At 48.7% G+C, this 25479-nt stretch overlaps 1 protein-coding gene across 28 annotated transcripts in view; it reads left to right on the plus strand.

Moving 5' to 3' along the window:
* NRXN2 (neurexin 2) overlaps positions 1-25479 on the plus strand; it is a 277457-nt gene that overhangs the window by 119234 nt on the left and 132744 nt on the right. For 15 of the 28 annotated variants that reach the window (XM_089483043.1, XM_089483060.1, XM_089483055.1 and 12 more), the window contains 10 exons: positions 1628-1789; positions 2276-2714; positions 3324-3707; positions 4167-4370; positions 7147-7173; positions 13958-14077; positions 16563-16947; positions 18063-18253; positions 19468-19641; positions 24968-25087. In XM_089483043.1, the coding sequence (XP_089339169.1) occupies positions 1628-1789; positions 2276-2714; positions 3324-3707; positions 4167-4370; positions 7147-7173; positions 13958-14077; positions 16563-16947; positions 18063-18253; positions 19468-19641; positions 24968-25087 (2206 nt within the window). The remainder of the gene's footprint in view (positions 1-1627; positions 1790-2275; positions 2715-3323; positions 3708-4166; positions 4371-7146; positions 7174-13957; positions 14078-16562; positions 16948-18062; positions 18254-19467; positions 19642-24967; positions 25088-25479) is intronic. The other 13 variants (XM_089483045.1, XM_089483061.1, XM_089483056.1 and 10 more) reach the window with 3 other exon arrangements.

The raw sequence follows: 25479 nt of genomic DNA on the forward strand, positions 1-25479 counted from the left end.
TAGGGTGCATCTACGCTGTGGAAATAATGCCCTTTGACAGCTCTTTTAAGTCCTGCAGCTCTATCCTCTGGAATCCCAGGATTTGTAGTTTTGCAAGGCCTTTCGCCTTCTTTGACCAAGAGTGCGGGTGGCTCACCGAATGACAAATCCCAGGATTCTGTCGGATGGAACCAGGGCAGTTAAACTGACGCTGAAGTGAATTATTTCTACAAAGCCGAGGCACCCTTTCAAGTCTGGACTAAGACCCAAAGCGCATCGGCGACCCACTGACTTAGGAGCCTCCGGCGGCTGCTGCAGATGACCTCTTTACATCCTCAGACAAGCGGCTTGATCCTTTGGGAGAGCTTTGTCAACGTTTGAGGTTGTTCCATATATATATATATATATGCGCACATGAGGATACTGAGCCACTGCATGTTTCATCAGTTCTGGAGGGCAATCCCAGCTGGCCTTGTCTACAAGTTCTTCATACTCCAGCGCACTTCCCTAATGGAGCCGACTCCAAATCCGTACTTCTTAAGAGCAATGCAAAGAACTGTCCTCTAGACAAGTTGCGCAGTCGCCTTAGACCAAGGATTTTTGCAGCGACTGCCAGGGCATATTTTCTGCCTCCACACCAGAAAGTTAGATTCCTTGGACTCGGACTCCCAGAATCCCCTTGCCAACCTGCACAGTGAATATGGAGTTTACAGTTCAAACAACTTAAGTTTAAACCACTTAAGTTTTCAAGGCTCTGCTCCACATGAAGAAAGCCGCACCTCCAAAGGACATGATTTGCAGTTGTTGCTGCGTGCGTTCAGGTCATTTCCAACTTATGGTGAGCCAAAGGCAAACATATAGTGGGCATTGTCTTGACAAGTTTGCCATTCCCATCCTCTGAGGCTGAGAGAGTGTGACATGCCCAAGGTACCAACTAATAAGATGTGTGCAAGACAACCCACGTTCACTTGGCGACAGAAAACCAGGATCTCCAAGGAACCACCATCTCAGAAGCCTCCTCAGCCTAAGGAAGCTGGCACTTGGAGCTGGGCAACATCTGGAGGACCTCAATGTCCCCATTTCTGATTTAAACTGTGGACTTTTACTCCTCTTTTACGCTCCCTCGACACAACGGTATCCCTTTCGGGTTCCTTTCTTCTCCCAGGTCCAGCCTCCGGAGACCTCTTGTGAAAAACCATCACAAGTAGGGACTCCTTGGTTGGTAGGACTTCCATAACTCATAGTGACCATAGAGCATGGGAGGGTCAGTGATTTAAGAGACGCATGGGGGCAAAGTGGGCCATGGTTATGGATACACATTGAGTCAAGAGGCCAAGCGTGAATGTCCCTGTAGACTCCACCACCAGACCATCAAACCTTGTGTAGATTCTCCCCCACTTCCTCGCAGCTCCACCTTGTTCTTCTTCCCTTTCTTTCTCTCTCTCTCTTCTCCCCGAAAAAGAAAATATATGTGGCATTTCTCCAAAGAGACAATCAGGCATAAAAATGAGTCCACAGCCCCTTCCTCTTCAAGCCTCCCCCCTTCGCCTTGCCAGTGCCCCACTTGGTTAACACTTGGTTGTCTCCTTGTCTCCTTCCACCCCCCCCCAACCCTCCCTTCCCCGACCCCTGCGCTCATGATGGACAGGTGACTATCTCTGTGGATGGGATCCTCACCACGACCGGCTACACGCAAGAGGACTACACCATGCTGGGCTCGGACGACTTCTTCTACATAGGGGGAAGCCCCAACACAGCTGACCTGCCGGGGTCCCCTGTCAGCAACAATTTCATGGGATGCCTCAAGGATGTGAGTCTTTGGAGGGCGGGGATCGTAGCAAGATGTCGAGGTGGGTGGGCTCCTTGGGAGGCAGACGGACTAAATATCCAAAGCTTTTTCCACTGGGACCCTCAGCTCCCAATTGGCTTTGGGGCTCGGAATTGGCTTTGGAGCTCAAAATTGGTGTTGGAGCTGAGCATTGGCATTAGAAGCTCAGAATTGGCATTGGAGTTCAGAATTGGCTTTGGAGCTCAGCCTTGGCATTTCAAGCTGTGGATGGCTGAATCCATGGATTTAAAATATCTATAGATATTGTACCAAGATGGCAGTTCAGAAACCAAGAGGGAACAGACCCTCCAAGTGCCCCCAGTTTGGCCGTGACAGTCCCAGTTTATCGTTTCACTTTTAAAATGTCCCAGTTTCTTCTCCCGCTCTCCTGCTTTGTCCTCAGCTTACTCCAAGGGCTGCAAACTTGAGTTCATTTTGATCAGGCTAGCCAAGTCTGTCTCTTGGCAGGTGGTCTACAAGAACAATGACTTCAAGCTCGAACTCTCCCGCCTGGCCAAAGAAGGCGACCCCAAGATGAAGATCAATGGCGACCTGGTCTTCCGCTGCGAGAATGTCGCAGCCCTGGACCCGGTCACCTTTGAGTCTCCTGAAGCTTACATCTCCCTGCCCAAGTGGAACACCAAGAAGACAGGCTCCATCTCCTTCGATTTCCGCACGACGGAGCCCAATGGGCTGCTGCTTTTCAGCCACGGCAGGTTGCAGCCTCCCAAAGAAGGCCGGTCTGAGCGTCTCCACAAGGCTGACTACTTTGCAATGGAGCTTCTCGACGGCTACCTCTACTTGCTGCTGGACATGGGCTCAGGTGGCATCAAAATGCGGGCCAGCAGTAAGAAAGTGAATGACGGCGAGTGGTGCCACGTGGACTTCCAGCGCGATGGTCGCAAAGGTGAGGGGGTTGCAATGTAGGGGCGGCTGTGGCTCCCATTTGTGTGCCTTCTCTTTGAAGCCTCATTTGGGTAGCTTTTTGTTTGCAAATGTGCTCTGTTTGAAGGGCTAAGTCAGTGCCAAATCCAGCTTGAAGAGAAGCCCTGAGAATTCTGAGAAATGCAACAACAGCAACAACCAAAACACAGAGTAGGAGATCTTCACGTCACTCTTTACCATCAAAACCCAGAAATGTTTAGCTTTGGGGACTAAAACTCCCAGAATCCTCCAACCAGGACTCTGGGAGTTGTCACTCCCCTAAAATTGGCTTTGGAGATCAGAATTGGCTTTGGAGCTCGGAATTGGCTTCCCTGTCCTTTGTTGAATACTCAGAACATTTTACTGAGAGGAGCCCAGGTGGTGGATGGGGTGGTGGTGGCAGCCTTGGTGCAAACCATTGAGCAATGCAGCCTCAATGCAACAGATGCAAAAGTGAAAAAGTGATTTTACCTCTCCTGCAGATCTCAAAACATGGGCAGGGACATAAGAGAGGAGGGACCAGGTATTAGGGTGATGGACCACTAGTCAGTCTCCATTGGAGTAATTTTGCTGACTTTCTTCCCCATTGCAGGCTCCATTTCTGTGAACAGCCGGAGCACCCCGTTCCTGGCCAGCGGGGAGAGTGAGATCTTGGATCTGGACAGTGAGATGTATCTGGGGGGCCTTCCTGAGAACCGCCTGGACCTCATCTTGCCCCCAGAAGTGTGGACGGCCTTCTTGAACTATGGCTATGTAGGCTGTGTCCGGGACCTCTTCATTGACGGCAAGAGCCGCGATGTGCGCCGCCTGGCCGAGGTGCAGAGCGTGGCCGGTGTCTCCAGCTTCTGCTCCCGGGAGACCCTCAAGCAGTGCAGCAGCTCTCCCTGCCGCAACGGGGGGCTCTGCCGGGAGGGCTGGAACCGATTTATCTGTGACTGTGTGGGCACCGGCTACCTGGGACGGCTGTGTGAGAGAGGTGAGGGGGCTCTGTGGGAAAGGGAAGGGAGTGTGTGGTTATTTGTTGAAGGAATGGGTGGACTGACGGACGGATGGACAGATAGATAGTTAGATGGATAGTCAGAGACATAGATGGATGATGGATGGACAGACAGATGGATAGATGGATACATGGATGGACGGACGGATAGTTGAATGGATACATGGATGGAGGGATAGCTAGACATATAGATGGATCTATGGATGGATGGGAGAGAAGAGAGGGATGATAGATGCCCTTCCAGATGTTGTTGGACCCCATTTGCCATCGCCCCTTGCAGCTGAACTCCAACAACATCTGGAAGGCCATTGCCTCCAGAGCCCCAGAGTAGGAGAAAATACTGGGCTAGAGGGAGGAATAATTTTATAAGACCAGCCTCCCACAATAACGTCTCTCTTTCTCTGCTTCTTTTTCCCTCCTCCTTGGCCACTTGGGCAGAGGCCACGGTGTTGAGCTACGACGGGAGCATGTACATGAAGATAATGCTGCCAACGGTCATGCACACGGAGGCCGAAGACGTGTCCCTCCGCTTCATGTCCCAACGGGCGTACGGGTTCATGATGGCCACCACTTCCAAGGAGTCGGCCGACACACTCCGCCTAGAGCTGGACGGGGGCCAGATGAAGCTCACGGTCAACCTAGGTAACCATCTGGCCAGGACCCTGGTCCTGTTCTTGACTTCCTCCTTTTTCTCCCCATGAACCCAGTTGGCATCATGGAGGGTGGCTGAACCCATCATCGGTTTGCCATCAGGGGGCCAAAATACGATTCTTTCCTCCCATTCCCATCACCTTGGTTTTTGACCCTTCATTGGGAAATACATGGCCAACCCAGAGCAAACAGCTGAAGTGACCAAAGGCTCTTCCCATGAGATATTCATGTCCTTTTCCCTACAACATGATCCTTCTGCCTTTCCCTAAAGATTCCTCCCTCCCCATTTTTGGCACCCAGGGTCTCTTTCACACTACATAATTGTCACACTTTAATACCATTTTAACTGGCGCCAGCCTGTGGAGTCTTAGGATCTGTAGTTTGGTGAAGCACTACTCTGTCAGGAGATTCTCAATACCACACAAAGCCACAGATCCCAGGATTGAAAGAGCGTGTGCCTTCAAGTCATGTCCGACTTATGGCAACTTATGGTTTGACTATGACTCTGGGGACCTAGGATCGATTCTTGGCTTGGCCATGAAACCCAATAGGTGACCCTGGGCAAGTCGCATGCTCTCAGCCTCAGAGGAAGGCAATGGCAAACCTCTTCCTGAAGAAATCTTGCCAAGAAAACCCATAATGTGAGTCGGAAAAGTCTTGAAGCTACACAGCGACAACAAAAGGTGACCGTATTGTGGGGTTTTCTAGGGCTGAGTGTGTGGCTCACCCAAGCTCACCCAATGGGTTTCCACGGCTGAGCAGGGAATCGAACCCTGGTCTCCAGGGTTGTAGTCCAATGCTCAAGGCGCTACGCCATGCTGGCTCTTAAAGAGGTATGAAAGTGCTACGACTATGTAGTGTGCAGGAGACCCTGGGATCTCTTCTCGCCATTTCTACCCCATTGACCTTGTCTTCCATGGGAGGGGTTGTTGTTTGGTCCTACGACTGTTTGCATCCACTTCTCTGTAGCGGTTGACGACGCATGCCGAGGCCAGTTGTGCAGCCTGTGGAAAGGGGGCATCCCCATTCCCATCCTTCCTTGACAGAACCACTGCCCTCAATACTGCAGAGACTTGAGAGCATTGGTCCCACCAAAGCAATATTTTCCCGGAGAATACGCAGCGTTGATGGGCTGCTGGGGTTTTTTAAGCACAACTCTTCTCCCCAGGTATGAAGGGTGCAATAAAAAAAAGTAACTTTTCCAAACTCTGTGCCATACAGTCAGCCCTCCGCGTTTGCAGCTTTGAGTTTGGATGAATTGATTCTCCACGGATTTGTGTAATATGTTCTCTCCAGGAACCTCTTGGTCCTCCAGAGCAGCTCTGCCGAACATTGACCATAGAGTTGTGGCGACGGACTTAGAGATTCCTAGAGAAAATGCTTCTCTAGGCATTTGGAAGTCCTCCAGCATGATTCTATGGTGGATGTTGAGATTGCTAGAGAAAATTCTCCTCTAGACCTTTGTAATTCCTCCAGCATGATGCTATGGCCAACATTTAGTGTTGCACTGGAGGACCTAGAAATTCCTAGAAAGGGGGGATTTCACTTTCATGGGAGGCCTGCAGCCCAGCAAATGTGGAGGGACAATTGCATTGCGTGGGACCCTTTGCTCTCATTGACTCCAACAGTGGTCTCTGGAGCTTGCAAAGCTCCACCGAATCCACAAGCCTCCTTCTCGCATGAAGGGCACTTGGTGGGATTACCAGAGAGCGGGTGGCTGCTCCCATTGCCCAGTCCTTTGCATCAGGCGTGCCATGAATCTTGCCCTTGAGCATCTCTAGGCAAGCCCAGTGCCAGGACTGAGGATGGCAGTTCAGCCCCACTCTCCGATAATCATGAGCCCTACATGCGAATGGAGTCAGTGTTGGGGAAGCTAGTCTCTGGCAGTTCCAAAGGTTCTCTTTTCCGGGGAAGTTGCCGATGAGTATTGGGAGGGATAAGACACTTTGTGCCGGCACCTTATGTTCTCTGCGTTTAAATGCTGCTCCAAGGTAAGCCCTTCTCCTCCGCATCCATAGCTTCAGGATGGGGAGGAAGGAATGGCTTGCCACCCAGTCGCTCCCTTCTCCTGCACAGCTGGCCTTTACAAGGTGGCCACTTGCCCGCACTGAGGTATCCCAAACCAGAAGAGGAGGAGGCTATGGGGAAAAGTTGGGCCAAGTTGCAGGCAGTGGGAATGAGCAGATGCGCAGAGCCGCTCCTTCTCCCTGCAAAATGGATAGGCTGAGCCTGCTCATGAAACCGGCTATTTTCAGACACTTCAGGGTAGACCAAAGCCTGGCCCAAAACAAACCCGCAGTGGATTTCAAGGGACTTGACCGCCAATTGAAATTTGCAGGTGGGCAGCGCTTCCCACATCTGAACATGGTTATCTGTGGCAGACAGGATGGTCATCACGTATCGAGGCAGTGTGATAAAACATCCAGGCACTGTTTTACGTCTAGACGGACATGTCCAAAGGTCCCATCCTCAACCCTTGGTGGGTTTGGTGGAGGAGACCACCATGTCCTGGGGTCCAGGGTGGTAAAGCTGGGCTTACAAAGGTTCCTGGACCGATTCTGATCCTCAAGGAGGCAAGATCAGGACCTCTCCAAATGCGTGCACCACCTCAGTGCCAAAGCAAGTGCCCACCTTGTCATGCGTCTGTCCCCGGATGGTGGGCTGCGTTGTTGATATTTTTGGGTGTTTGGTTGCAAACGTTACCTTGAAGGATATAAAAACTCTTGTTCTCTTCTCTCTCCCTTCCCCTCCCGATCCCCCATCTCAGACTGTGTCAGGATAGGCTGTAACCCCAGTAAGTTGCCATTTTCTTTTCTCTCTCTCTTTCTCTCGTTTCTTTGACCCCTTTTGCTTTCTTGACGTTGGTTGTGTTGGCTGGCTTCTTCTCATTTTGACTTGTTCTCTTTCACCCTACGGTTTCTGGGTGTGGGTTTCATTGGCCGAAGACCAACGGGTGTGTATATGTGTGTATTGTGCGTGTGTATATGAGAGTGAGAGTGTGTGTTTGAAAGAGCAAGATTCCAAAGAAAAAAGTGAAAAGGAGCAAGGCTTGTCCCACATCCCAATCCCACATCTGTCTGTGGTTCGGCTCCTTAGCAGTCTTCAGGATGGCACCACCAATATATGAAGACCATCATGGCTTAGTTGGAAACGTCTGGCCCTCCAGATGTTTTTGGCACCCATCCCCACAGTGAGCCAAGCCAATGGTTAGTATCTATGGGAGCTGCGGTCTAAAGCATCTGGAGAGCCCAGCGTTCCCCCCCCCCCAACCTTGATCTAGGATTGCTGGAGAGCTTGGTCCAACACGGTAAGGCACGCTGGGAGCTACAGTTAAAATACATTTGGAGGGTGGTGCAATATTGCGGTGGCCAACATGCAATTTTAGGCTGCATCAATAGAAGTATAGTGTCTAGATCAAGGGAAGTAATAGTGCCACTCTATTCTGCTTTGGTCAGCCCTCATCTGGGATAATGCTGTGTCTAGTTCTGGGCATCACAATTAAAAAAGGACGTTGAGAAACTGGAGCATATCCAAAGAAGGGCGACTAAAATGGTGAAGGGTCTGGAAACCACGCTTTATAGGGATCTGGGGTATGTTTAGCCTGGAGAAGAGATGGTTAAGAGGTGATATGATAGCCCTGTTTAAACATTTGAAGGGGTGCCATGTTAAGGATGGAGCAAGTTTGTGTTCTGCTGCCCCAGAGAATAGGACACAATGGAGCAACGGATGCAAAAGAGATTCCACCTCAACGTTAGGAAGGACATCATGACAGTAAGAGGTATTCAGTGACTTAAAGACCTTCTTTGGAGGTCTTTAAGCAGAAGCTGGATGGCCATCTGTCAATGGGGATGCTTTGATTGAGATTTCCTGCATGGCAGAATGGGGTTGGACTGGATGGCCCTTGGGGTCTCTTCCAACTTTATGATTCTATGATTCCAAGTTTTGGCTTACCGGATGGCAGGAGTGGTTATCTAATTGCATCTTAAAATGTTTTCAGAAGGTTGTTCATGTTTCCATGCACACATATGCTGCTTCCATGTGCACAAGGGCTTTTAGTGTGACACACAACTGCACCACCGCCATCCCCTTTTATAGAGTGTAGTATCAGTTGCCCCACAACAGTTGCCCTACTCCTCTTTGGGTCTCAGGAGAGCTGCTGAAAGCCAGGGTTCCTCGGTTCTCTGCAACACCCTCAAGGTGAGTCCCACCAACTTTTCTGTACCTCAGATTCCTCTTTGTGTGCCTTTGCAGAAGGGGATGAGGTAGCATGCTCCACACCATACCTGAGAACATGGAGAGGACTCTCCTTTGGACAAATGTGAGGAAAAACAAGAATGGGGTCGGGTGGGTTTTTTCTCTCCACCTCCATCTCTTTTTTGAGATGAGTTGAACATTGGTTTGGGAGCAGAGGGAGGGAGTTGCTTTGTGTTTTGTTGAGGGGCAGGAGGACAAATTTCCCAGAGCATTGAAAGTCTATGGGGGAAGCCCCATTATCCTGGTCACTGCTGGAGAAGAAGATGGCAATCTACATCTGGATCAGCGGAACGTCATTGAGGTGAAGTTGCACATTATGCAGGAATGTGCATTTGCACATTGCACAATGGGCATGTTCATTCGGTTGCACATTTGGTGTCTTGCTTCACTTGCACACATTGCCATCCCAGACGAAGTTTGTCTAACACAGTACATAACTGCATGCATTGTACAGTTCTGATGGAGGATCCCAGCCACTGTACAACATTTTGGGGTTTTACGCAAAAGCAGGGCGTTTGGGGACAAAAATCCTACGTCACATTTGTAACTACATAATATAGACATTGCTATAAATGGACGAAATAATTGACCACTGGAACCCACTTGCCACACTGACCTATACACCCACATTACAGACCTTCATCCCATAGAGCAGGTCCCTCAAATATAAGGTGGGTTATGGGGGATGTTTATGGTATCTGCACTTTCCCAGATTTTACATGGTAGCTCACCATGTAAAAGCTTGCAAGTACATCCATATAATAAGGAGGCTTTATAAAGCACAAAACATATTATATTATGCAAAATTATACCTTTATTTGTTGCATTTATACTGTGCCTTTCTCCCGGGGTCACTTGCAAAAATGCACAGATTCAGAAAAAGTGCATGAAATAATGTGCGTCTTGAGTGCACAACAGGCATGAAAATCTGTTCGGATATTTATACAGAGTCTGAAAACAAATTTGTAAAAAAGCAACCAACCAACACAGAGATGGAATGAAATAAACATAAGATCGGCATCATAAGATATGAAATAAAACCCAAAAGGGACATGTGTCTTCCCATCCCTGAAAACCAAGTTATATTGAATCAACAGCATTCAGGTGAGCTCCATATGCAGATGATACAGTGTGCACAGATGACTCTCTGTCGGCATCCATTGGTTTCCTTGCACGACTGGCCTGCGGATTTGAAGTGAGTTGGGGGCTTCACACATTTGCTCATTTTGCGCATAAACATGTTTGGCAACTTGGCCCCGGTCTGCCTGGGCCAAACAAAATGGCCCTATTTAAGCCATTGCAGTGCCCCCCCCCCCCCAGTTCAACATCAGCTGTAGGGAGATGCAAAACGTTACACCCCACACACACAGTGCTGGATCTAGGTCCTTGTGTCCCAAAATCCAGCTTCGCTGCCCATGTCCAATGTACGACCGCAGTTGTGCTGAATAGCTCCTTGACCGCCAGTGAAAAGAAGACATAATGCGTCTGTCACCTCGAGATACACACCTGCTAATGCGGCCAACGATTTCCGCCAAGGTGGCTTTGAGCTGCCCTTTTTCAGCAAAGCGGTATGACAAGAGACCCTTGGAATGTGGACCATGTATTCCGCTTTGCACAACTCAGTGTCATGCTCGCTTTTGCAAACTGCAGAGTGGATAAATATGGAGGAAGGTACGAAAGAATCCCCGGCTCCTCCTTCCGGTTTCTTCTTTGGCCAAAATTAGTTGGTGGGAACTGTGTCGGAGCACTGTGCTAGCGGTTGCACTTTTCCCCAGGGTCACACAGAAGATGGACAACCCATCACTTGTGAACAGCCTGTTTTCCCCATATCTTAGCTCCTTCACAGCTACTGTGCCTGCAAACTCTTTCCTTCTGTTGCCGCCAGTACGCAGCACATCTCTCCTCACCAGGGACCGGTGCATGATGCAACTACCACATCATGCGCGATGTGTGACTATGCCTCCATTGTCACAAGCTGAAGAAGCACGAAGTGCACCTCTTTGCTCATCCTCCGTTACAAGACCCTCGCCATGGTCTCGCCGATGAGGACAAAGATGGAGAAGTGGGGCAGGAGGGAAGAACTAGTCATAGAATCATAAGAGTCTGAAGGAACCAACGCTGCGTTGAGACCAACCCTACATTCAGTACAAGAACCTCAGCTAAAACATCTCCAGCCTCTTTTTGAAGACGTTAGAGGATCGGTTCCATTGCCAAACAGCTCTTGCCATCAAGAAGTTCCTTCTAATGTTCAGTCAAAATCTACTTTCCCTCCTGTAACTTTAGACCTGCTCCTACCCTAGGGCATGAGGGAACAAGCCTGTCCTCTCCGCTGGGTGGTAGCCCTTCAAATATTTAAAGTGTGCCACCATGTCACCTCTCAGTCTTCTCTTTGCCAGGCTCAACATGCCCAGCACCTTCGTCGTTGGAGGTCTTCTCTCCGACCGTGTGTGACCCTCGACCCCAGCCCACTTAGTAGATCTTTTGCCCACTTCGTAGAGCTCTAAGTCCGTACACAACACAGCGGACAGGTATGCCCCGGATTTTCCGAAGGAGTCCACCTTGGCAGGCTGGCACTGTGCACCTGCCTGATGAACCCAGGTGAGGAGAACTTGGATGCCCACCTTTTCCAGATGCAGGTGAGTGTCCAAGCTTGAGGGATGAGAAGACAAAAGTGTCACTGTTTAAGCCACAATTCCCATCCGTAGAAAGGAGATCAATGCTGGAATAGAAAGGGGAGGTTTAGAAATCCGATGAGACAGAAAGGAAACTGAGGCATACAGAAAAGGTGATGCTTCCAAGCATTGAGCCATGGCTGATAAAAGTGGGGTCAAACTGGGTTATTTCTGCAATGCGGGTGCAGCGGCAGGCAAAGAAAAGAGAGGATGGGGAGGAGGAGTAGAGGAAACCAGTTCAGCTTCATTTGCGGTTCTCTGTGCATCTACAGAGTTTATCAGACAAGGGGAATTGGAAGTATAATCCAATGGCAATCTGAACGCAATCGTGGAGTTTCACGTTATTGCGTGATAGACTACCACACGCAATTTCTGGCAATGGCAAGCTATTTTCGGGCAATGGGAAGTCAGTCTGAACGCAATCTGAATTCACGTAAGTTCCCTGAACTAGCGAATTCACGTGAATGCATTCTGCCCCCACTTTCTTTTCCTTCGAAATTAAGAGAAATTCCTCCCGCGTGATAAACTCCAATATTGATGAGAAAACCCATCATACCTGCAGGGTTGCCATGATCCATAATGGCCACATGGTTGCCTTCGCTACACATCCCAAGTTCTCCCTCTCGAATGCACCCCAGTCCGGAAAATTGCGGCATGTGTGATCGCACAGCCATAGCCACTCGGGTTAGTCCGCTCCACCTTTCACGCCAGGGAACGGACATGTTTCCGAATTACTCCTGTTCTCACGCCGACGTTGCATCGATTCAGATCGCAAACCGCTTTTTTTGGTCAGTGGGAATGAGGCCCACAGAGTCATAGAATAGAATAGAATCATTTTCCTGAGCGATCTGCATCCAGACTTAGCCGTACCTTTTGGGAACGCAGTTCCCAACTCCGACCTTTTGGACTGCTTTGGAGCGTGTCAAAAAGATAGATTCCTCAGTGGGAGGAAGCCGCGTCTTATAAGCAAAATGCAAGGAGATTAGATTGGCTAGTTGGGGAGCAGGTCCCGCCATGTTGAGTTGCCGTGGGTCCCAGAAAACCGGGAATATCCCCAGTCAGAGGGTCTGAAAAATGTCCCAGATGGGCATGTTTGAAGCAGCAGATCCTGGGGTGGGTAACACATGGCCGTCCAGATGTTGCTGGACTGAAACATCCATCATCCCTCACCATTGGCTGTGCAATCTAGGGGCTGATGGGAGCTGCAGTCCAAAAAAGCCTGTAGCTCATCCCTGTAGCATCTCAAGGCTCTCCAAATCCAGCAGTAGCTCATCTCTTCCACTTGGGGGAAGCACAAGTTTAAGGATTGGATTGTCCATTGGCACAGAATATTTTTGCCGTTCCGACGTTCATCCGGTGGGTGGCAGCCTGTACCCAGGAAAAACTTGTGGAGGTGGTTGGGAAGGAGCTGGATTTAGCTGCCATTGTGTCTCCTTTTTTGGTTTGCAAAAGAAGATGTAAATATTACCACATTTACGTGCCCCTTCCCTCCCGACACTGCCGATAAAGAGGCTTGCGGACGTCCTTGCGGATGGGTGGCACCAAGGTTTGCAGCAACGAAGGAGCAAAATGAGGGAGTGGTCCCTCCGATAAGAATTTCCCTTCAGTCCCCAGATTTCTAGCATTGCAGAGAATGAGACATTCACAAACAATGCACGCCTAGATCTGTCCAGTCTGCTGTGATAGCACTCCTTTGGTCACTTTGCCTCTTTCGACGCCAAAACATTTTGTAGACGTCCGGGTGACATTTTATAGGATGCAATGCTAGAAATTTTGGAGACGAGAACAACTTTGGGGAGGTAATTCTCATTTGATGGACTGCTCCCCTTTCACTGCACTTCTGGGTGATGCATTTGGCTTTTGCGCACACATTTTCATTCCTTCTTGATGCCCTGGTCATTTATCTCTGAGTATCCATACAAACCTTTGCTCCCCAATAACTAATTTCCATGACTAAACTGGGCAGTCTGATATACCTTTGGGCATAATTATCCATCCTGCCCTCCTTCCTCTTTCAATGGCTCCTTTGGCCTTTTAGCCGCAATCTGCCCAGATGCAGAAGAGCCCGAATGATTGCTTTGCATGGCTGCGAAATTGCTTTGCATGGCCACAAAATGAAATCACCCCATACAAAGTTGGGTCTTGTACAGGAGCGAGCCAAAGACGGTCCGAAGGCCGCATATAGTTTCCAGTGGTGTACCAAAACCATAGTGTTGGAAGAGATCCCCCAAGGGCCGTCCGGTCCCTTCTGCCATGCAGGAATGCACAATCCGAGCCCTCCCTGTGTGACAGATGGCCATCCATCCTCTGTTTGAAAACCTCCAAAGAAGGAGACTCCATCATACTCCAAGGCAGCGCATTGTGGTCTTTATGTGCCATGGAGTCAGCTGAGGCTCCTGGCTTGTGTTTTTGGAAGAATAGCAAACTACACAAATCCCTATGTGTATGTGTGTGTGGGAGAAAGAGAGTGCATGTGTGTTTGTGTGTGTTTGCGTGTGTTGGTGGGGATGAAGGATCTGGTGGACCTGGGCAGCACAAAGGGTCGGCTGTGCGTCTTGGATTGGGTCCTCGGGGGGAAGGCGTGGGGAGGACGGCTAGGCCTGGCGTTGGCCGCGCTCCCTTGACCCAACCATCCTGCCTGCCCTGTTACAGGTAAAGGCCCTGAGACCCTTTTCGCTGGCCAAAAGCTCAACGACAACGAGTGGCACACGGTCCGCGTGGTGCGGCGGGGGAAGAACCTGCAGCTCTCGGTGGACAATGTCACAGTGGAAGGTAAGCCGAGGAGGGTGGCCCTGGTCGGACCCGGAGGGTAGGGCACAACGTCCCCGCCAACATTTCACAGAGGATAACCGGGACGTGTGTGGCACAAGCAACACCAAACTGTGGTCAGGATGACCATGATTATTAATGAGGTTGCAGCAGTTTGCTTTTGCTTGTGCCTGTTGGGAAGGGCAAGAGTCCGCATATTCCTCTTCTCTCCCCCAGATTAAATAAGTCAGTTCGCAATAAATGAACCAAGCTCAGTTGCTTTAAACTCAAGTTTTCAGTAATTGAAGCAAACTCAGCTGCTTTGAACTCAAAAGTTTGCAGTAATGGAAGCCAGCTCAGTTGCTTTGAACCCATGTTTGCAGACAAAGGAGGAAAGAGAGAGCATGAGAGAAAGTCTTCCATGCATTTCCCTCAGCCACCTTGGCTACTCCTAAGCTACTCAGAGATAGTCCTGGGCATGCCCTTGCAGGTCTCCTTTTCTAACGCCAGATGGCAATAGGAGATCTTGAGAAAGTAGGGGGGCCTGTCTTCTGCTTGGTAGCTGCATATGTAAGCAATACTGGGGTTTGGCCACTTCGGGAAGCACTGAGCAAGCGGTCTAGATCAGAGCGTAAACAGAGCAAAAGCGACATGCGCTGTTGGCTATTTTCGGGAGGTGATGCTAGGAGAACCACTCTGGATTCAGACCCCCTACGCCTCTGGGCTGGGAACAAAATGCTGGGCTAGAAAGGCCTTTGCTCTGATTCAGCATGGCTTTTTGGACCTTACAGAGGAATGTAAAAGGGGAATCCAAAGCGTTGTAAGGCTCTACTAAGGGCAGCGTTCCAAGGAAGTTCAGATTGTCTTAAATGGTCTTACAATGTCCACTTGTAATTCCAGGTTTAGATTATGGAGCAATCCCTGGACAAATAACCCTCAGTGCTCCCCTTCGTTGCTTCTCGCTTCAGTGCCCATTTGCTTGCCCAGTCCTGATCCATTGCCCAGAGGGAGGACAGTAGTCTTTTGTGGGTTTTTCGGGCTCTGTGGCCATGTTCAAGAAGAGTTTATTCCTGATGTTTCGCCAGCATCTGTGGCTGGCATCTTCAGAGAAGATGGCTGGCATCGTCAGCATCTGTGGCTGGCATCTTTCTCTGAAGATGCCAGCCACAGATGCTGGCAAAACAACAGGAGTAAATTCTTCTAAAACATGGCCACATAGCCCGAAAAACCCACCAAAAACTATTGATGCCATCCATGAATGCCTTCGACTTCACAGAAGAGGACAATGTTATCCCTTCTCTATGTACCTCTTACAGCTTGGCTATGCTAGAAAAGGGCAGGCAGTAACTGCAAGGAACAGGAGCATCAATAGGGCTGTGCGGGGGAATGGACCACGCTGGGTCACACTACAGAGTGGGTCACTCACTATCCATTCCAACACCGGTCACTCAGTGTCCATCCCAAGAACCACCCTGCATCTGCCATCTCTGCCAGCCAGGCCACCTCTGCAGTCCATTGACTCCATCAGTGGGGTCTGATGTTGTCCAGCATCCTTTCTGGTTCTGGCAGGACTACTGACCATATGGGAAGATCAGCTCTGCCAACAACTCTACCAGACCCAGAAGAGATTGGTGGGTGGCAGCAGTGCCCCACTCCTACCACAGCAGAGGCAGCCTTGATGGTGGAAGGGCGCAGTTGGCGGACCCGCCAGGCATCCTGGAAGAGATGGCATGAGTTATTGCATTTGTGTGACACCGATCCTGGTGATGCCACTGGCAAGGAAAGAGAGCAAGGACTGTGGGCTGCAGTTTTCCCGTCCTTTTTAGTGTAACGCTCTTACTTCTAGCAACTAGGACTTAGGACTTGGACTTTATAGCATGGCCAAAAGGGATAGGTAGGTGGGAAAAACAAAAACCTAATAGATGGAGAAGGGGAGAGTCATCCTGGTGGATGACATTGACACCACAATAGGTCCGTATTTCGCCTCGGAGGCCCCAGGGTCAAAGGGAGATGAAAGCTACTGCTATGCTGCAGAATGAATGCAGTTTGACACTGCTTTAACTGCCATTAATGTGGAATCTTGAGATTTATAGTTTGTTGGGACACCCAACAGAGAAGGTTACATTCAAAGCTACAAATCCCAGACTTCCATAGCATGGAGACTCTGTAGTTAAAGCAGTGTCAAACTGAGTTCATTCTGCAATATAGGTACATCCCTACTGACCCAACTACTTGAACATGAACCAGGGGTGGGGAGGCACCATTTATTTGCCTTGGGCATCAGAAAGTCTGTGGTCAGCCAGCCCTTGCCTTGACTAGGATATGATTCAGCAAGCCCTTGATGGTTGAGCCCTGAAGCTTCTCGTTCCCATATTTACCTTGACCTTAGGTCTGAGATCTTTGGGGGTTACATGTCTTTCCTCGACCATCCTGTTTTGGCTTGGTTTTAACAGTGTACCCCTTTTCCTCACCCCTCTCTACCCACCCACCTTGGTGCGCTTGGTCCAAGCAGGGCAGATGGCCGGTGCCCACACCCGCCTGGAGTTCCACAACATCGAGACGGGCATCATGACGGAGCGCCGCTTCATCTCAGTGGTGCCGTCCAACTTCATCGGCCACCTGAGCAGCCTGGTCTTCAACGGCTTGCCGTACATGGACCTCTGCAAGAACGGGGACATCAGCTACTGTGAGCTGAATGCCCGCTTTGGCCTGCGCAGCATCATCGCCGACCCCGTCACCTTCAAGAGCAAAGCCAGCTACCTGGCGCTGGCCACGCTCCAAGCCTACGCCTCAATGCACCTCTTCTTCCAGTTCAAGACCACGGCCACCGATGGGCTCATCCTCTTCAACAGCGGCAACGGCAACGACTTCATTGTGGTGGAGCTTGTCAAGGGGTGAGGCATCCAGAATTTATGCGTCTGCACATGCTTCCTTTCCTTTCTGCCATGTCCAAGTAGACCAACCTACTTGGCTTTCCTTGCTGGAATGAGCCAATCTCTAGTCCCATTTCCATCTCAAAAGGACCCTGAAATGTCCCATGAGGGTCTGCCACCTGGTATCATAGCAGAGCTGAAAAAGTAACTTCTCTAAGCCTATGCACACAGAGCGAGAATAAGACAGACAAATATACTAGAGTCAGGGTTATCAAACTCTGAATATCTTTCCGTAGGTAACTCCAGGAGAAATTAGGAGACATGGGATCTTCATGGGGCACTGCAGAAATAAAGCAGTTTGGCACCACTTTAACTGCCATGACTGTATCCAACATAATCCTGGGATTTGTAGTTTAGTGAGGCACCAGAGCACTCTGAAAGGCCAGGGTGATGACCCCACCAAAGTACAAATCCCAGGATACCACAGGATGGAGCCATGACAGTTAAAGCGGTGCCAAACTGCTTTAGTTCTGCAGTGCGAAAGAGTTGCAGGCCCAGTGAATCAAGGGTCCAGCCTTCCTGAAAGAAACCCAGTTCTGTTCCCTGACAGACCAGCATCCCCAAGTTCAGCATCCATACATTCTAATACAGGATCCTAAAAATTGCCAGGGCAACTTTCTATCTGACTGACGTTGCTTTGCAGATGGTTAGAACTCAGAGCCATAGCCGTGTTAATCTGGCATAACTATTTGCAAAGGGATCTTGTAGCATCTTTGAGATTAATTGCAAAAAAGGTGTTGTAGCATCAGCTTTTGCAGACTTGGTCTAGGATGCGTCTATAGAAGTAGACCGCAAAGGCTTGGCAACTGCCTGCTTCGTTGGCTGTATTTATTTGAACGTCTCCCTCCCTTTCTCCAACATTTATACCTGACCTTACTATGCTAATTTAAGAAGATATTCTCCTTCTTACAGCTGGTCAGGCCAGCTTTCCTGCAGGCACAGCTTGGCTTCCTTGCATGACTTACTTGTTTGTCAGTGTTGTGCGACCATTCAGATTTTACAAATGGGGCGTAGCTTTGAGGGGATTTCAGACTAGATGACCCTTTTGGTCTTCTCCTTTCCGCACCCCTCTTCAGGTACATCCACTACGTTTTCGACCTGGGCAACGGACCGTCGCTGATGAAGGGGAATTCGGACAAGCCGGTCAACGACAACCAGTGGCACAACGTCATCGTGTCCCGCGACACCAACAACGTGCACACGCTCAAAATCGACTCCCGCACGGTCACACAGCACTCCAACGGCGCCCGCAACCTGGACCTCAAAGGTGAGCGTGTCCATCTCTTGCATCTAATAGCATCCACCGTAAACCAGGAGATAACCCTAAGAGGGCATATCTTTACTTTACTTTTCTTGCTCCATGATAGAGATAGAAATAATAATTGCTACTGTTCGTTTCTCCTGGAATAATGAGTTTCTCGACGCTCAAAAACCGCGGTGAGAACAGAGCCGTGGTAAAGCATCTTCGCAGTCTACAAAACCTTTGGGGGAATTACTCTATGCGAAAATATGCACAGCTTTTCTGTGCGCACACGCGCATGCACACAGAGACCATGTTTCCGGCACAGGAGACAAGTGTGTTTTCTGCAGAACAAAACATTGTTTCCTATGCACGAAGCGTGGGTTTGGGTTTTATTACAAAGGAAATCTGCATATGTTTCTATGCCGAATAATTCCCTAAAAGACGTCTCAGAGTATGAATATGGAAACGTATTTGTCCTTGGAATGCGAAGGCGAATGATGCAAAGATTTGCCTCCATGCAAAGGGTCTATTTGCTTCTCTCGGAGTTTGAGTTCTCGCTGGCATGGCATCAGTCTTGCCATTTGGGTGCCATTTGTTTCCATGTTGGTCTTGTTCATCTTCAGGGGAGCATAGAGAAGTTAATGTTTGGACTCCAGGATCATGTTGGTGTATATTTGGCCGCTAGTATATTTTTATACTCTGGAGATGGCACCCAGTGCAGTCTGCACCTCCCTAGTGATATTTTTGCTGGCAAGTTGGTTGCAGAGAGCATTGCAGGAGTTTATCATCCAAACAAGTAACTTGTCCAGACTTTAGATCAGTGGCTCCTAAACATTGATCATCCAGGTGTTTTGGACTTCAGCTCCCAGAAGCCCCAGTCAACTTGGTCGAGAATTCTGGGAATGGAAGTCCAAAACATCAGTAGGACCAAAGTGTGGGAACCATTGCTCTAGATTAGTGCTTTCCAAACTTTGGCCCTCCAGGTGTTTTTGACTTCAGAGCCCAACTTTTCCACCTTGTGTTGCGGTCCCCATAAAAATCCTAAGCCACCAAGCTGCTTCCTTTCCAGGACAAAGCTTTGAGAGGTGGGAGGATAATATGGCTGAGTAGTTCATGCTCTACGCCCTTCTGCTGTGTCTGCTGTATCTGCCATTTAGCGGTGACAGGAATAAAGAGCAACCCAGGCGTGCAACCTGCCACCTTTGCCTTTGTTGAGCTTTTCCTGTCCCACCTTGCAGGGGAGCTGTACATCGGAGGCCTGAGCAGAAACATGTTCAGCAACTTGCCCAAGCTGGTGGCCTCGCGGGACGGCTTCCAGGGCTGCCTGGCCTCCGTGGACCTCAATGGCCGACTCCCAGACCTCATCGCCGACGCCCTGCACCGGATCGGGCATGTTGAGAGGGGCTGTGATGGTAAGAGATGTTGCGAGCGGGAGGGTCGGTCTTCAAGGGTGGTCCCAAGCAGACGGCTGTGTAGCAGTCTAGTCGAGGTTTGGCCAGTGCATGGACTACTATGTCCACATCAAGGAAAAGGTGTCTAATGACCATACTACCATTGGTATCCACTGGGGTTTGGTTCCAGGACCCCTTGCAGATACCAAAATCCATGGATGCTCAAGTCCCATTATATACAATGGTGCATAACAAAATGTTGTCCCTTATGGGAAATGGAAAAATCAAGGTTCGCTTGTTGGGTTTTGTGTGCGCTTGTGAATCTTTTCAAGCCATAGGTGGGTGGGTGGCCGAATCCGTGAATGCAGAATCTATGGATACAGAGGGCTGAAGGTACTGCATTGTAGCTACAAGGAGATGCGAGGGAGGACCTGGAGGATCAAGAAAGAGTTGCACACCTCTCTTCTACTGCTGCTTTGCTCCACGTTTTCCCCACCACTGAAATACCTCCATTTTAAAGAAGAATGTATGTTTATACTTAGTTTATGCTGTGCCTTTCTGCCCCTCACAAAGGTGCTTAGGGCTACAACCAAAAATGGAAAGTGAAAAACCCAACATCAAAAGAAATGAATGAAGTACATAATAAAAAAAAAACACAGCAAGGAAATATATATATATATATATATATATATATATATATATATATAACACCAGCACCAAAACGATCGGATCCTCTTAAGCATCAAGGCCCTGTCAGGTTAAAAGCGTAAGCACCCTGCTGTCCAAAGGACCTGAGGAGGTTATCGCACTACACTTAGGGTTGCCATAACCCTCCTGGCGGTGGGACATTCCCGGTTTTTCACCTCTAGGGGGCGTCCCTGCAGGGTTTCCTCCTTGACTCCCGGCCAAGTGTTGCCGATCTGGTGACTTTCACACCCAAATGGGTCCTTTTCAGAGCCTTTGGTGTGATTTTGGTGCTTGGTTTTAATGGTAATTTTGAGAGTTGAAGTAAGTTCCAATTATTTTTATTCAATGAGGGCTACGCTTTATCGCCATATTAGCATTACAGGGACTTTCCAGGGATTTTGACTGGATATTTGGTGAGATACGGGGGGGGGGGGGGGGGGGGTTGGTGAGTTTTGGCCCAACGTTTGGGGAATGATCTTCGAGGCTTGTTGGCAACAGGAGGATGCCAGACTCAGGAAGAGGAGCTCCTCCTCTGTTTGGTCCCAGCAAGGCAGCAGAGGGGAGAGGGCCATTTCCTTTGGCACCGAGGAGAGGATGATGAGGAGGAGGAGGAGGAGGAGGAGGTGCGTGCCATTTTCAATATTGATTTTGCCCCTGTGTATGTTTTCCAGCTTTGACTGCCAGGGCTCAATGCTCTGGAATTCAGGTGTCTGTGAGGCATTTGGCCTTCTCTGTCAGAGAGCTCTGGTGCCACAATAAACTACAATTCCCAGGATTCCATAGCACTGAGCCCTGGCAGTCAAAGCAGTGTGTTTTTGTGAGTTAATGAATGAATGCAGTCCCTAGCCTTTATATCTCTTTCACACACTGCAGGAGTAATAACCCACTTTGAGACTGCTTTAACTCAATGCTAGGGAATCCTGGGAATGCTAGTGTTTGGGAGACATTGAGACTTCTCTGTCAGAGATGGCTCTGAGACCACAATAGACTACAATTCCCAGGATTCCCCAGCACTGAGCAGTCTCAAACTGGACCATTTCCTCAGTGTGGATGCACCTGGGGAGGCATTCTGGGCACTGCAGTTCAAGTACGTTTGGAGGGTTATGGGACTCCCTGCCAGAGATAGCTCTGGGGCCACAGTGTACTACAATTCCCAGCATTCCCCAGCACTAACCCAGGACAGTTAAGTCACTCTCGAAGTGGATTCTTTCCTCAGTGTGGAACTCTGGGCATTTCAGTCCAGCTATGTTTTATTTCTGCACTGTGTTTTGGACCAGAGACAAGGTGACCAGACGTCCTCCTCCTTTTCCAGGACATGTCCTCTTCTGTCACATTTCAAAATATCCTCCATTTTGATCATGCCTAAGAAACATGCATTTATATTAACATTTTAAAAAAATCATCATTTTTTTGCATGTCCTCCATTTATTAAAACTGTGTCCTGCATTTGAAAATGTCCTATATTTGTCCTACATTTGTCCCGGTTTGGAGGTCCTGGCTTATGGCAACCCTAACTACACTCATCCCTCCATATTTGTGGCTTTGATATTTGCAGATTTGATTCTTCACAGATTTGATTAATATTCTCTCTCTAGGAATCTCTAGGTCCTCCAGCGCAACTCTATGGTCAACTTTAACCAAACGTGGCGCTGAAATACCTAAAGGTTCCTAGAGAGAATACTACTTTACTAGGCCTTTGTAGCTCCTTCAGTGCAACTCTATGGTCAGTGTCTGTCAAACATTGACCACAGAGTTGCGCTGGAGGACCTAGAGATTCCTAGAGAGGCGTCCTCTCAGGTAAAAACATGGTTGTTTTGTTATTTGCGGTTTTTCCATATTCACAGGGGTCTTGTGCCCCTAACCCTAGCGAATACGGAGGGACAAGTGTACACTCTTAAAGTGTTGTTATTCCACTGACTGCTCTGACTGTCTCCTGTTGCACTTTGGGGTTTGCAGTTCTGGGAGGCCTCAGAGCCTCTAAATGCCCCCTCCTTGAACTACAAATCCCAGAGTGCAACAGGAGGCCCCCAGAGAGTGGAATAGCAGCACTTTAAGAGCCTAGTAGTCACTCACTGAGGGGATTCCTCCCGTTCTTTCTCCATTATTGCCATAAAACATAAAATACAAGGATGTAGTATTTACAAAACACACTACACTCATCCCTCAGACTCCCTCCACATTTACTAGGGTTAGGGGCACAGGACCCCAGTGAATGTGGAAAGACCACAAATAACAAAAACACCATGTTTTTCCCTGAGAGGACACCTCTAGGAATCTCTCCAGTGCAACTCTATGGTCAACATCTGGCAGACATTGATTGCAGGATTGCGCTGGAGGAACTACAAAGGCCTAGTGGAGTGTTCTTTCTAGGAATCTCTAGCTCCTTTGTGACTTTAGGTTAAAGTTGACCATAGAGTTTCCCTGGAGGAGCTACAAAGGCCTAGTAGAGTGTCCTCTCTAGGAATCTCTAGGCCTTTCGGTGCAACTTTTAGTTAAAGTTGACCATAGAGTTTCACTGGAGGAGCTACAAAGGCCTAGTAGAGTGTCCTCTCTAGGAATCTCTAGGCCTTTCGGTGCAACTTTTAGTTAAAGTTGACCATAGAGTTTCACTGGAGGAGCTACAAAGGCCTAGTAGAGTGTCCTCTCTAGGAATCTCTAGGCCTTTCGGTGCAACTTTTAGTTAAAGTTGACCATAGAGTTTCACTGGAGGAGCTACAAAGGCCTAGTAGAGTGTCCTCTCTAGGAATCTCTAGGTCAATCAGGGCCACTTTTAGTTAAAGTTGACCATAGAGTTGGTCTGGAGGAGCTACAAAGGCCTAGTAGAGTGTCCTCTCTAGGAATCTCTAGGTCATTCAGGGCCACTTTTGGTTAAAGGTGACCATAGAGTTTCACTGGAGGAGCTACAAAGGCCTAGTAGAGTGTCCTCTCTAGGAATCTCTAGGCCTTTCGGTGCAACTTTTAGTTAAAGTTGACCATAGAGTTTCACTGGAGGAGCTACAAAGGCCTAGTAGAGTGTCCTCTCTAGGAATCTCTAGGTCATTCAGGGCCACATTTAGTTAAAGGTGACCATAGAGTTTCACTGGAGGAGCTACAAAGGCCTAGTAGAGTGTCCTCTCTAGGAATCTCTAGCTCCTTCTGTGTGACTTTTGGTTAACTTTGACCATAGAGTTATGCTGGAGGACCTAGATATTCCTGTAAAATGACCACTGTCCCCCAAACATCTGCCTTTGGGTAGAAACAGGGTATGGCATTTGCCTTTGCCCCTTTAAAACACCGAAGAGATGATGTTCAAACTCTAGCAGATTAATTTCTTATTTTATTTTATTTTTATGTACCATATATACTCGACTAGAATTCGACCTCACTTATAAGTCGAGGGCAAGTTTTGGGGCCGAAATTATGGATTTTGATACGACCCATGGATAAGTCGAAGGTAAAACTCAGGGCCATATAGCAATTCCAGCTCTTTGCGCTATGTACATTACTTACATTGACCCATGTATAAGTCGATTCAGGTTTTTGGGTCAATTTTTTGACCTGAATTTCTAGACTTATACATAAGTATGTATAGTATATGTGTTCCACTCTCAATAGTTGTTGTCGCATGCCTTCAAGTCGTTTCCGACTTATGGCGACCCTCTCCTTTTGGGGCGTTTCAAGGCAAGTTTTATACAGAGGAGGTTTGCCTTTGCATTCCCCCGAAGCTGAGAGAGTGTGACTTGACCAAGGTCCATGGTCAAGCAGGGACTCGAACCCTGGTCTCCGGAGTCATCGTGTATATATGTATATGTAACCTTGAACGTCATTCTTTCCACTTTCAGTAGCGCCGATTGCCTATGTGCTTGCGTCCGACCGCTGTATGGAGGGAAAGCTGCTATGCGTTAGGTGCATTAAGGGCACTTGATGCGCAAATGAATTAATAAATTATAATATGATTATGGGCTTGCCCAGAAGTAGACAAATAATGCAAGGAAGAGCAAGGATTGCCAAGACTATGCAATGACATGAAGTCATTTTAGAGCCGCAGTGGGGAAACACAGGCTGCGGAGCCAAATCTGGCCCAAAAGACGTTCTGCACCCCTATTTTTAGACTCTGGAATTAATGGTAACTTTGGATTCCCTATGAAGATTGACTTTATCTAGGAGAAGAGAAGTCTGAGAGGTGACACATAACCTTTAAATATCTGAAGTGGCGCCCAGTAGAAGATGGAGTGAGCTTCTTTTCTTCTGCTCCAAGGACCACTAGACCATGAAACAATGGGTTCAAATTTCAAGAAAAGAGATTCCCCCTAAACATTAGGATGACCATTTTTTAACTCTAAGAGCTGTTTCATAGTGCAGGGGTCTACTTTGATGGCTGGTGAGCTCTCCGTTGTTGGAGATCTTTCAGTGGAGGTTGGATGGGCATCTTTCAAGAGTGCCGCAGTTGTATATTCCTGGATGGCAGAGGGCTGTACTAGGTGCCCCTTGGGGTCCCTTCCAACTCTAGGATTATATGACTAAAGATGCATGCTGTTTTTCTCAATTAAAAACGTGATGTCTGGAATTCCTTGATCATTTTGCTTGGGACGGGTCTGAATTTCCACTCCTGGCGGCTTCACTGGCTGAACCTTCTCTGTCTCTCATCCTCCTCTTCCATCCCCTTGGTCCTTTCCTCCAGGTCCCAGCACCACCTGCACGGAGGACTCCTGCGCCAACCAGGGCGTCTGCCTTCAACAGTGGGACGGCTACACGTGCGATTGCACCATGACCTCGTACGGCGGCCCGGTGTGCAATGACCGTGAGTAGCAGTACAGTTTTTAAAAGGCAGGGGGGTAAACACAGTGCAACACATACACCGAAATACTCCGAAGCAAGGTTGATCTTCGCATTTCAAAAGATGGGCACCACTTGCCTAAACTCAACACACTCCAGAGTTAGTATAGGGATAAAGGAGGCTCCTTGCAAACAAGGAAGGATGATTTGCACACCTCTGTTGCCCTGCTAGCCCCAGTGGGCAACCCACAGAGCCATGGAGGTAGCAATGTTTGGGAACAAAGGTGGTGGATTTGCAATCTGGGTTCCCCTCTCTGTCCCTTTGCTCAAGCATCACTGTAGAAATAATGCCGTTTGATACCACTTTAATGTCTACAGCTCAATGCTATGGATTTCTGGGGTTTGTACTTTTGTGAA

This window comes from Sceloporus occidentalis, unplaced genomic scaffold, assembly GCF_023333645.1.
Source record: "Sceloporus occidentalis isolate IW3139 unplaced genomic scaffold, rSceOcc1.0.p SCAF_20, whole genome shotgun sequence".
Lineage (NCBI taxonomy): Eukaryota > Metazoa > Chordata > Lepidosauria > Squamata > Phrynosomatidae > Sceloporus > Sceloporus occidentalis.